Source organism: Myotis myotis, unplaced genomic scaffold (assembly GCF_014108235.1).
Source record: "Myotis myotis isolate mMyoMyo1 unplaced genomic scaffold, mMyoMyo1.p scaffold_m19_p_10, whole genome shotgun sequence".
Taxonomy (NCBI): domain Eukaryota; kingdom Metazoa; phylum Chordata; class Mammalia; order Chiroptera; family Vespertilionidae; genus Myotis; species Myotis myotis.
The window spans coordinates 40,313,498-40,325,345 of record NW_023416314.1 but is presented as its reverse complement, the minus strand read 5'-3'; the positions used below and the strand labels follow the sequence as shown (position 1 = coordinate 40,325,345).

The 11,848-nt window shown below is 55.6% G+C and overlaps 1 protein-coding gene across 5 annotated transcripts in view; it reads right to left on the bottom strand.

Annotated features, from left to right (window-relative positions):
• Positions 1–5,845: 5,845 nt before the first annotated feature.
• Positions 5,846–11,848, bottom strand: part of ARAP1 (ArfGAP with RhoGAP domain, ankyrin repeat and PH domain 1) — a 70,115-nt gene continuing 64,112 nt past the window's right edge. For all 5 annotated transcript variants that reach the window (XM_036325079.1, XM_036325081.1, XM_036325080.1 and 2 more), the window contains 5 exons: positions 8,997–9,079; positions 8,200–8,250; positions 7,951–8,014; positions 6,694–6,843; positions 5,846–6,453 (listed from right to left, as the gene is read on the bottom strand). In XM_036325079.1, coding sequence (XP_036180972.1) covers positions 6,436–6,453; positions 6,694–6,843; positions 7,951–8,014; positions 8,200–8,250; positions 8,997–9,079 — 366 coding nt within the window. In that variant the 3' untranslated portion in view covers positions 5,846–6,435. The remainder of the gene's footprint in view (positions 6,454–6,693; positions 6,844–7,950; positions 8,015–8,199; positions 8,251–8,996; positions 9,080–11,848) is intronic.

Here is an 11,848-nt window from a genome sequence, read left to right as displayed (position 1 = left end):
TTTAAGGAGGGGAGAGGCAGCAGCAGCTCAGCTCCTCAGCCCAGAATCCAGTGGCCCTTCCTGCCTACACTGCCCTGTGGGTGGGTGGGGAGGCTGAACGGGACCAGCGAGGATGGACGGGACCAGCGAGGATGGACGGACTTGGGGTGGGCAGGGAAAAGGAAGAGGAGAAGTAAGTCAACCAGACACTTGGAAATGCCTTCTCCGTAAGGGCAAGGTCTTCTCCAGGGATAGGAATCAGGCAGCATAAGATGCAGCAGACTTCAATCCCTCATGCTCCAGATGGGGAAACTGAGGTGAGAGCGGGCAGAGTAAAGGGCAGGGCTGGGCTTAGGACCAGGGACTTTTAGCCATGGCCCCACCAGCCTACTTTCTCCTCTTCCTAATCCACCTCTCTCCTCCTACCCCCTCCTCCAGCTGCGCAAAGGCCCAGAAAAGGCTGTGAATACAGCTGCTGACCCTGGGAAGGAAGCCCCAGGAATGTGGGATTTCAAAAGGATAGGTCAGGGCAAAAGTGGCCCCTGTGGCTGCATACTCCGGGGACGGTTTTATTCTCCCTCGGCCCCCACCCCAGCCCCACTACCACCACTCTCCAACCCCGAACAGCAGCATCCTCCTTGCCAGGAGACCCTGAGCCACCCACTCACCCAAAATTACCTCCTCCCCCTTAACTCTCTGCACCTGCGGGGGGGGAGGGGGGTGACTCAGTGAAATAAAGGCAGCTACTATATTTGAATAATTACATAAGCCAGGAGCGAGCAGCTGACGTGTGACTCCATCAAGGTCAGGTGGCAAGGAGAAGCTGGGCCTGGGAGGCAGGGTCTCCTCGTTCCACCCCCAGGCTCCAGCCTGGGCTTAGACATGGTCCCAAAAGGTCCTGGAGGTTATGAGCTAGTTTCTGCCTGGCCAGACTGCAAGGGAGGCCTTCCTTAGGACTAATCACACTAGGAAGGCCTGTTCCCCCTTTGTCTTCTTAGAAAAATAACCTCCTGGCTTCCAGAAACCCTAAGGCCAGACCGAGGCTGAGCCCCAGACCTCCCCTCCCCGGGAACTCCCTCCAGAAGGGATGACAGAGCTGAAAGACGATTTGCCACTCACACAGAAAAAGACTGCCTGCGGGGGAGGGCACCAGGCCTGAAGCCTTGGCTCACCTGCAGCATCTGGGAAGGACCTGTGTTCCTGGCCCAACCACACGACCTATTAGTCAGCTGACAGTGGGAAGTCCGTGCCTCAGTTTCCTTCACCTATAAAGTGGAAACAAAAGGAGTATCTCCCTCATAGGGCTGGTTATAAGGATGAAACGACGACACATGCAAAGCCTTAGCCCAGTAGTATGTGGTGGGTGCTTCCAGATGGCTTATCAACATGACCATTGCATCATTATTATTATGACACTAAGGACTGGCTGGAGACCTCCCAGGGAGCAGGGTCCCAGGTTGGACTGACCTCTCTGAGCCAGTCCAGACTAGCTGTGTGCCCCTAGACAAGCCTCTGCTCTCTCTGGCCCTTAGTCTATAAATGAGCTCTCGGGTGTTTGGAGAGGATTCGCCCCCTCTCTCCCATTAGTGAGTTAAGGCATTAGGAGCTACAGTGCAAGTAGAATTGGTCAGGGTGGGGGTGTTCCGCCCGAGGTGGTGATAGGAGCTGGAGGCAGGCGTGGCAGCCAGTGCTGGGCAGCAGCACAAGGCCCACCTCCTCGAGACCTGTGGAGGGGACTATGGGGCTCCTCGCAGGAGAAGGAAGGCTGTGCCCACCCAGGCTGTGTTACCATGACACTGGTCTCCATGGTGCCAGGCACACAGCCTTCCCTTCGCTCAGGAGGAGTAACAGAAAGTGACAGGACCCCTCTGCCTGCCCCTCTGTGTCCATCAGCCCCTGTGAGGTCCCTGAGCCCCTGAGGAGGGAGAACAAGGAGGAACGACAGGTTCCACTTCAGAGGGGCAACAGACTGGCAGAGAGAGGACTCAGAGTGACCAAGGTGGAGGAAGAGATATACAGAAAGTGGCAGAGTGGGGAAGGGCAGAACGCTGGGGAGACAGGCTGGAGGGGAAAGGCAGGCGGTGAGGAAGGAGAACACACTATAGTCAAGGAGGGGGAAGTGCCTCCCAGGCTGACAGGTGGTGGGAGGTGCCGTCCAGCCCATCTCTTTGGTCTCAATGTTTGGAGGTGGGTGGTGGTGGGAGGACAGAGTGGAGGAGGAGCAGCAGGAAGGAAAGGGACAATTTTCCTAGAGAGCTTTGTGTGTGTGGGAGTACATACACGTGCAGTGTGCGTGTGTGTGTGTGTGTGAGAGTGCAGCTGAGGTGTGCAGACACGTGTGTGCAGGGAAAGTGTGTGTGCCATGTGTGTATCTGTACCACTGTGTCTCCAGGGTGATAAATACAGTAATAGGAGCTGTAACCAGGGCAGAGAAAGTGCATACATTTCCACAGGCTGAAAGTGCATGGGAGAGGGGACACACTAGGGCTGGACCAGCTGGGGATGACTAGGAAACTGTCCCTGACAGATCTTTCCTGGGCCAGTTCCTAGCTGGGTGCAAGTGACCTGGGCAGACACACACACACCTTAAGTGCACTCTGTACAGTAGGAACAAAGAGCAATCCAGAAGGGCTTCCTGAAGGAGATGTCATATTGGAAGAGAGAGTGGGAGGTTCATGCAAGCTGTACTTACATGTAAGAGACAGACAGACAGACAGACAGACATTCTCAAGATCAGGTTTGGGTCACTTAGGTCACAGAGCTGGCTAAAGGAATGGAAACTATTCATTTTTCTAGTGGGGGGAAGACTTCAAGGAGCCCATCTGACTGGGTTCTGGTCATCTGTTAAGAAACAGATAATACAGGTAAAAGTCCCAACACCAGAGGCATGGGGGCTGGGGGCTGGAGGGCTCCCTGGGCACTAAGCACCAATTGCAACAGGCTGCTCACTGCTGTGACATCACTTTGCTTTTGGCTCTGCCATTCCCTCTCCTGGAGATGCCTTCCCCCCAACTCCATCTGCAGTCATACACTTGTTTTCCAGCCTCACCTCATCCGTGGAGTCTTTCCTGATCAATACTCCCAACAGAAGGGCTCTCTCCTTCCCCCACACCATTTACTCATCTGCTCCCACTCAGTGTTCAGTAAAGCTCTGCACACAGTAGATGTTCAAGAAATGCTCATTGAATGACAATACATGGGGCCTGGAGAGGATTCTGGATGCCATGATGACCCCCAGACATATTTGGGAAGGGGATTACTGAGGAAAGTGCTAAGTACTTCCACTTATTGGCTCATTTATCCTCCCATTAGTAGGTACAGGCATGCCTCGGAGATACTGTGAATTTGGTTCCAAGCCAATACAATAAAGCGAATTGTCATCTTTTTGTTGGTGGAGGCTGTCTTTACTTTGTAAAAAACACAATATCTGTGAAGCACAATAAAGTGAGGCATGTCAGTACTATTAATATCTCCAAAGTACAGATGATGAGAACATCGAGGATCAGAAACCTTAGAAATCCAAAGCTCCACAGCTTGTAGATGGGAGCCTCGGCCCCACCCAGCTGGCATCCACATCCATGCTTTTCCAAAACAACCAGCTGTGGTCAGGGGCCTGGGAGCCACCAGAGCATGGGCCCAGGACAGAAGACCTCAGCTTCAGGCCCTCCTTCCAATCCAGCTCAGAGGGAAGAGGGGAGGGGGTAGGGCCCATCTTCCCCTCCCCTCCCCCACTGATTTCCTGTGGAGCCCAAGGGTCTCCTGAGGACCAGAGGCTCTTGATAGCTGCTGAGTGCTTTGTAGAGTGGGTAAGTTAGTTGAGCAAGGAGAAGGAAGAGACAGACATCTCACCCACCACCCACTCCCAGACCTCCCCCATCTCTCCTCTCAGCCACCTTTCCATTCACAATGCTCTCGGACTTGCCACAGCTTTCTCTCCCAGGGCTCCCTGTGGTCCCTTGAAATTAGGCCCAGACTTGGGTTGACTCTTGAAGGCCTGTCCTCCTCCCCCAACAATTCAACCCATCCCCACTCCAAGTCCCACATACCCCATGTGCACCGGTCTTCAAGGCCAGTTCAGAGGTACCTTCTTTTACAAGAGGCCCTCCCTCTCCAGGAGCTGCTCCCCTCCTCAGCAGGTCTAGCTTTGAGCTCCTCAGCCACCACCCCCAACCCAACCTCAAATAATATGTGGACAAACCTCTCCAGACGTCCCATTTCTAGGAATCCTTGTGACAAAGACCAGCAGAGTTTCCTAGTCCACCCAACACTGCTGTCATTACCATAATTCATTAAGACTGAGGCCCTAATGGCTCGCGATTCCAAGCAAAAGTACATTAAACTCCTGACAGTTCAGGTCCTCTTCCTCAGAGAATAAGTGGGGCCACTTATGAGAGAGAGCAGAGTTGGAATAAAGAGAGGAGTGCAGGAGGGAGACCACTCCGTGGAAATGGACCTCAGCCCAGACCCAGGAGAGCTGTGTGACCTTGGGCCAGTTGCCTCCCCTCTTGGAGCCTTGCCTTCTTCCTCTGCCAGGAGATAGTGCACAGAGCACAGGCGCTGAAACACGACAGGTGCTTGGTAAAGGGCTGTTCCCTCCTCCTCCTCCTGCCCTCTAGACCCCAGGAGTCCAAAGCACATCCCTGCACTGTGCTGCCTCCCAGAATATCACCAGTCTGGGAGTCAAAGTTAGAGACAGGTCCCACCCCACACTCCAAAAGAGCAAGGCCTGGGCCAGGATGGTCACACTAGAGACCTATCTACCAAGCCTGTTCTGAGACCCAATGTTGAGCTGTGGCTGCTCCCTGGTGGCCCCATGCAGTCACTGCAGCCAGGCCCCTTGGCCAGGGCAGGGACATTGGCAACTTAGGAAAGGGCAGACTCCAGTCTCATCCATCCTCTCTCTGAGCCTCAGTCCAAGGTCAGATCCAGGGAAGATTCCAGCCCCTTAACACCTGGACAAGGGTCTGTCCTGGCTGTAAGTGGAATGGTCAGCCTGGCCTGGAGAAGCTCACTGGGGGCAAGATAAGAGTCCAGCCCCAGCCTTGGAACCATTCCAGTCTCCTGGCATCCACCTCCCATTTGCAAGGAACAAGGAACCTGGAGTCCAGGTTCCCAAGATTCCTACCCAAACCCAGGCCTCCCCATGGAGCTAAATCACATGAGTCAGAGGTCATGTGACCCATCTTCCACCTCTCTGCCTAGCCCCAGTGTTTGAGACTGAGGCTGAGAGGTCAGCCTGTCTGCCCGCTGGGCCTCTGGAGAGAGGCCGGTAATGAGACTAGGCAGAGGCGGGAATGTGGTGTCTGGCATCTTCCCAGGGAGTCCCAAATCCATCTCTGAACAGCTCATTATCTCCTGCACTTGCCAGGGCCTTGTCTTCTTGGAGGAAATGACCCAGCAGTGCCTAGTGAGGGCAGCTTCCCTGTGCAAGACAAGGCCTACCTCTGGAGGGCTATGCACAGGGGCCAAGAGTACCCTGAGGCCCGTCTTCCTAATTTAATAAAACTCCTGTGACCCTGTGACCTTGTCTCAGAGGAGCTGGTGGGAGACTTCCCTGAGTCACACACACGCCACACACAGGCTCCTGCTCAGGAATAGGGGCCAGTCTGGATGGGGGTCTGTCCTGGCCAGGATCGGCACCAGCGCTGCCCACCCTGGCTGCACAGAAGTACAGTGGGGATGGCATGGAGCCAGGCTGTGGCTCTGCCTGGGGCAGGGGAGAGTGGCTGCAGGGCCGAGAGAGCAGAGCCCAGGCCCGGGCCTCAGGGCTCCAGCACTCACCTCTGGGCTCCTGGGCCCCTGTCTCCTCCTACACCGGAACACCAGAAATCCCCCAACGAATCACAGGCCTCAGCACCACACAGAATAAAATACACAGATATATATATTTATAGTATCAAAAGGTCCCCAAAGTGGGGAAGAGGCACCAGGCAACCTGGGCCCTCCCAGGCAGCCCAGACCAGAAGAGGGGCTGAAGACCCCCAAGTCCACCTCTCGGCCCTATAGAAACTTACCCAAGAGCTCCCCCCGCCTCCCCCCAGTTGAGTGTTCCTTAGAGTATCAGCTTTCTGTTGTTGGTGCAAGGCGGCAGGCTCCCTTCCAGCGGGGGCCCCAAAGCCTCGAGCCTCTGGAAGGATGGTGTCCCTCCAGAGTTCCTGATTGATGCCTATCTCTCCAACCTCTCAAACTCAGGGTGGGTGACCCTGGGGGAGAGCAGACCAGGCCAGGAGGGCTGAGCACCTGGACAGAGCAGGTGCGGGGTTCCTCTTCAGATAGGCCCTGCTGTCCCCACCCCAGGCAGGGATCCCCATGCTGCAGTCTGGATGTGGAATGTGGGGGTGCAGCTTCCTCATGCGCCCTCTGCTGGCTCACGGCAGGCACGCAGGGCATGAGGGTGTCTGAACAGGAAGGCTTCCAGGCAGCAAGAATCCCAGAGCCAGGGACTGGCTCCTGCACTCACATGTTTCTCAGGAGCTGCGGAAAGACACAGAAGCCCAGATTTCATAAGCACCTTGTGAAGGCTCACAGGGGCCGAGGTGGAGAGAGGGCTCCCACGAACCAAGTGAACCGAAGGGGCCTGTCAGGACTCCTCCTGAGGACAGAGGAACAGAGCCCCAGGGCACTCAGAAAGGAGAAGCAAAAGAGGTAAGTCAGGTGGAAGGCAGCATCCAGCCAAGACCCCAGCCCTGCCCACAGGGATGGAGAGCCACTCACAGAAAGGGGGTCCGCGGCAAAGGCAGCCACGCTCCGGCGCATTTCGTTCTCATTGCCACGCAGGGGGATCAGCGATACGCTGCCCATCCGGACCTCGGGGACCACCCGGGACACGCGTGAGGGCTCTGAGGGCCACACCAGGCCGTCGTGCTGGGGAGCAGGGGAGGAGGGGGATGCTGAGACCCGGGCTCAGCTTTGGCCCAGACACTCAGCGTCAGATCCGCCCACCCTTCCCAGAAATGACTCCAGCTGTGATCTGAGGTGACACCCTCAGCTTTGATCCCAGCCGATATGAGAAGCAGCTGTTAGGAGAACATGACTGTATTCCTGGCAAAGCCCAGCCAATTATGTTACCCAACAACTCTCATCTCCCGGTCCACAAACAAGCTGCTCTGGGAACGCAGCACCAATAAAACAGTTTGCCTCCTCTCACCAGGAACCAAGAAAACTACAGCGTCTACCGTTTCCCTTTAGACCTTGACTACTAAAAGAACTCAGCCCAGGTCCTGGTACAGTTTTGTCTGTCTTCTTCCTAAACAATTCTGAGCTCTCAGCTAAAACCTCTGGCCCAACCCCTCTGGCCCTGCTCCAAGTCCCCAGCCTGCTCCCACCTGGCCCGCTGCAGCAGCCACCTCCCTGGTCACCTCACCTCCAGGCCGCCCTGTAGTCCATCCTCCCCTGTATGCCACATCCAGAATAAGCCCTCTGAAACTCAAACCCACACCACTCTTTCTTGCTTAACACTCTCCCTTAAAACTGCCGACTAGGTCAACTTCAGCTTCTGTGGCCTTCAAGGGTCTTTGAGGCTTTGCTCGATTCCCTTTCTAGTGCCAGCGTCTGGCACTCCTAGCTTCTCCCTCTACACCTCGCTGGACAGTCTGTAGCTCTCTTTGCGTAAACTGTTCCCTTTGCCTAGAAGCCACCCCCAACCCCCTACCTTTGCTTGAATGTTCCCTCATCCACAAAGACTCAGCTCCCGTGACCCCCTCTCCCTGCTGCCTTCCCCACACACCCACCCAAGGACAGGGGTCTGCACCCTTTGTCTCTAGCATGCCTGGCTCCAGGACGGACCAGAGCAGGCACTGGGAAGGGTTTAATGAGTAAAGGAACAAACAACATGAATTAAAAACAACTCGAAATTTCCTTGAACAATTGGTAAACTGAATAGTGAAGAAGCAAACATCCCATTCACCACACTGAATTCCTCCTCGGGACCCCCTTCCCCCAACACCCAGTCCTACCCTCTGCACCTGGTACCTGCACAAAGAGAAAGGTGGCGAACCACTCCCGGAGCTCCATCTGTGTCTCACAGCAGAGGTACCTGTAGGGCGGGGCACAGGTCTGGATGCTGCCAAGGGCTGGGCTAAGCAGGGAACACCCTGCCCATCTCCCCAGCCCAGGGTCTCAGGGTAGGGCACAGATCTGGACAGTGAGGGGGACCCACTCAAGGGGGACAGGCTACCATCTCTCCTCGGCCTGGGGTCTCAAGACAGGGCCCTCGCTCACCACTGCTGCTTCTCGTGTTTCTCTGTCTCGTGCACCACAGTGAAGCCCCAGCTGCAGAGGGGTGAGTGGGGTCAGTTCACAGCCCGCAGCGGCCTCACAGCCCAGGCTCCCAGCATAGAGCCCAGAAGCATGGGCCAGAGCTGGGAGCAGAGTTCAGGGCCTTCTTGCAAGGGTAGCATATCCTAGCTACTGCCTCTCCTCTCACAGCCCCTACCTTCCTCACCGCCTCCCAGGCGCTTGGCTCCCCCATCCTCAGCCCTACCCCGCCCTAGACCTGCCCTAGTCCCTCAGATAAAGCCAGGCACAGCCAGCAGAAGAGTCAAGAAAGTCAGAACACCAAGCCTGGTGGCTTCTTAAATTAATAACAATACTTATGGCTACGCATCACTTTTCAATTGTTGAAAACATACAGCCACCCTTTGAACCAACTGTCGTATTATTTTCCCCATTCTACAGATGTACAAAGTGAGGCACAGAAAGGTCCCACAGATAGTCAGTAAAAGGGTTTCAATCCAGGCCAGTAGTTCTCAAATATGAGCAAGGATCAGAGTTCCCTGAACACTGGTTACAGCACAGACTGCTGGCCCCAACCCCGGGATCCACCCGCCAGCAGGTCTGGGTGGGACCCCAGAAGTGGAGTTACTAATGTGTTTCCAGGTGATGCTGATGCTGCTGGACACCTTCAGAACCACCGAAGCCACCTGTCAAGTTCAAAGCCCCCAGATGTACCTCCCCCACATCTGTTCTGAGCCCCCACAGGCCCCAGCTACAGACCCATCTCCCCAGGTCCAGCTCACCAGGTGGGTGGCCGGAGTTTCTTCTTCACTCCCAAGTAGACTCTGAGGCTCTTCACGGGCCACTCCTTCTCAGGTCTGTGACTCTGGGGATGGGGGAGGGCAGAGGCAGAGGGTACTTCAGTCAGTCGGGGTGGACATTGGGGGACTTCTCCCCACTAGGTACCTCCCTCCTCCCTCACCCAGCCCCTCCCTGTTCACAATCAGCACAATGAAGCCCCCCAGGCCTCTCTCCCTGCAGCGGCATCAGACAGTCAACCCTCAGTCCCCTAGGCAGCCGTTCCAGTGGGATCCAGAGCAGTGAGTCCCAGTCCCAGAGAGAGATGTCTGCACACCGCCCTCCAGCACCAAACTGAACAAGCGTGTGTGCTCTGGGAGCTCCGGCTGCTTAGTTGCCCCTGTTTGTCTCAGGTTATTTATCCCTCACCCCTAGCTGCCCCATGGAGGCTCCAGGGTTGACAGTGTGAACAGAAGGCCGTGGGGCCAGCAGCTATCGCTGCTGATGACTCAAGCTGAAGCAGAACACCTGTTCAGTAGACCAAAGGAAGAACTTCCCAATGGTCTATGTCAGGAAGCGAGAGACCGATGTACTGGGGAGGGGCACCAGGACATCGACAGGCTCACCTCTGGCCCCCACCTCTGCATATGGGTCTGGACGTGGAAGGAGCAGGCTGGCTCGGAGGCAGGGGGATGGGAGCAATAACCCCCCCAAGGAAGAGGTTGGTTGGAGGTCAAGCTAATGAGTCTTTCTCCTGCTCTGGGAGCCACTTACTTGAAGCTCTGTCCCCACCAGGCACCCCTGGAGTCAGCAGTGGCACCAGGGTGAATGGCAGGGGGGATGGACTCACTTACAACCAAAACTGGGGGTCAGAGATTGAGCCAACCCCACTATGTTTCCCACCATTGCTTCTAGGCACCCCCAGGCATGGCTCCTCTGCAAGAAAAGAGGGAACTAAGGAATGGCCAGGGAGAGAGAAAATTTCAGAAATTGGCGGGTTCCTTGTGAGGTCACTAAAGGATGGGTTGCCTAGGGATTAGTGGAGGCTTCAGTGCTGTCGTAAGTCGTGGCTTAAGAGCAGCTCACTAGGACCCTTTACCCAGCTTTCACCCTCTCGCCCTGATGACCGAGGCCTTGATGGAGAAGCCCCATGTCTCCTACACACAGCACCGGCCCAAGACAGCCTGGGACAAACTGGGCCGGGCACAAGACGATCCGAGCTGCAGGCACGGAGGAAGCCGGGCAGGGGAAGGGAAATTGGACTGCGGATATGGGAGAAACAAGGTGTGGGAAGGGTACGAGGAGGAAACCTACATGCACGAGCGGAGAGAGCTGGAAACATCAGACTGCAGGTTGAAAGAAAGCAGGTGGCAGGACTGGAGACTGGGACAGGCTGTAAAAGAAGCTGGGCTGCAGCCGTAGCTGCGCCGTGGGCGCTGGGCCTCACAGAGGAAAGGATGTGGAGAAACTGGGCTGCAGCCGTAGCTGCGCCGTGGGCACTGGGCCTCACAGAGGAAAGGATGTGGAGAAACTGGGCTGCAGCCGTAGCTGCGCCGTGGGCGCTGGGCCTCACAGAGGAAAGGATGTGGAGAAACTGGGCTGCAGGTACGGAAGGCATCAGGTTGAGGGAATGGAAAGCAGGCTCAGAAGTCAGGCTGTGGGCATGAGAGGAAGTGAAGTGGAAGCAAAGAGGGAAAGGGACAGGGCTGTGGGTATGACAGGCATGATGATTCCAGTCAGGGCGTGGAGAGAATTATAGGAATTGAGGAATTCAGCCCAGGCTGTGGCTCCATGAGAATCTGAAAAACCGCCTCAGGCCTCGGCTGCCTCGAGCTCCGGTGTGCATGGTGCATGGGTGGCATGTGCATGGCTGACACAGGAGGGTTGAGGAGGGCTGGGGGCAGGCAAGGGGAGTCGCAGTCAATGTAATCATTGGTTCCCAAGGAGTTCATTTCTAATCAACCAGCTCATGTTTCCAGCATCTCTGAGGTCTGAGGTCACTAGCAGAGAAGGAATTTCATCCCTTGATGCTCATAGACATCTCTGGAACCAAGATCTTTCTAGAATGTGCCTTTCTCAGGTGCCTTGGGGTCTTTAACAAAGGTTTCCTAGGACAAGGAAAGGGTTCACATATCAAATCCCAGGGATTGTCCCAAATATTCTGTCCTGTTGCTCCATAAATGAGCAAACACCAAAATTACCAGCACCTCGGTAGCCAAAACACACCTCCCTGGGGCTTCTGTCAGGCCGAGGCGCTGGCAACCACTGGGGAGAGCACCACTCACCCGTGCACTCGTCAGCCCCTGGCTGCAGAGTCCTTGACTCCTATGCTTCAAGGAATAAGAAGCTCAAGCTTTGATGCTAACAAATCTGGGCATGAATCTACCTATCTACCACCTAGAGATGGCCTGAGGCAAGTCACTCAAAACCTGTCTCCCACCTGTGGAATGGGGACAGGACCCTTCCTCCCAGGGCAGCATGAGATCACATGTCCCAGAATGTGAAGGGTTTGACAAACGTTGCATCTGTTCCCTCTTCCTAGCTCCCCTGTCTTCTCCCCTCGATGCCAAGGGATCAGCCATTGCTTTTCCAGGTGCCTCAGCCACACTGTCCATACTGATGGGCTTGGTCTGCTCCAAGGGGCTACTGTCCTTAGAGGCAAGAGGCCAGGGAAATAACATCCCGGAACCAAGGGGGACTGACTGAAGAAGTGGACAGGCCCAGAAGTTAAGGATGCGATCATAGAAGGAGGTAAAGAAGAGGAGGCATTCCCCACAAGGCTTGGCAGGAGCCCAGGCTGCATTAATAGAGATATAATATGCAAAGAAAGGGAGGTGAGGGTCCTGCTCCATCTACT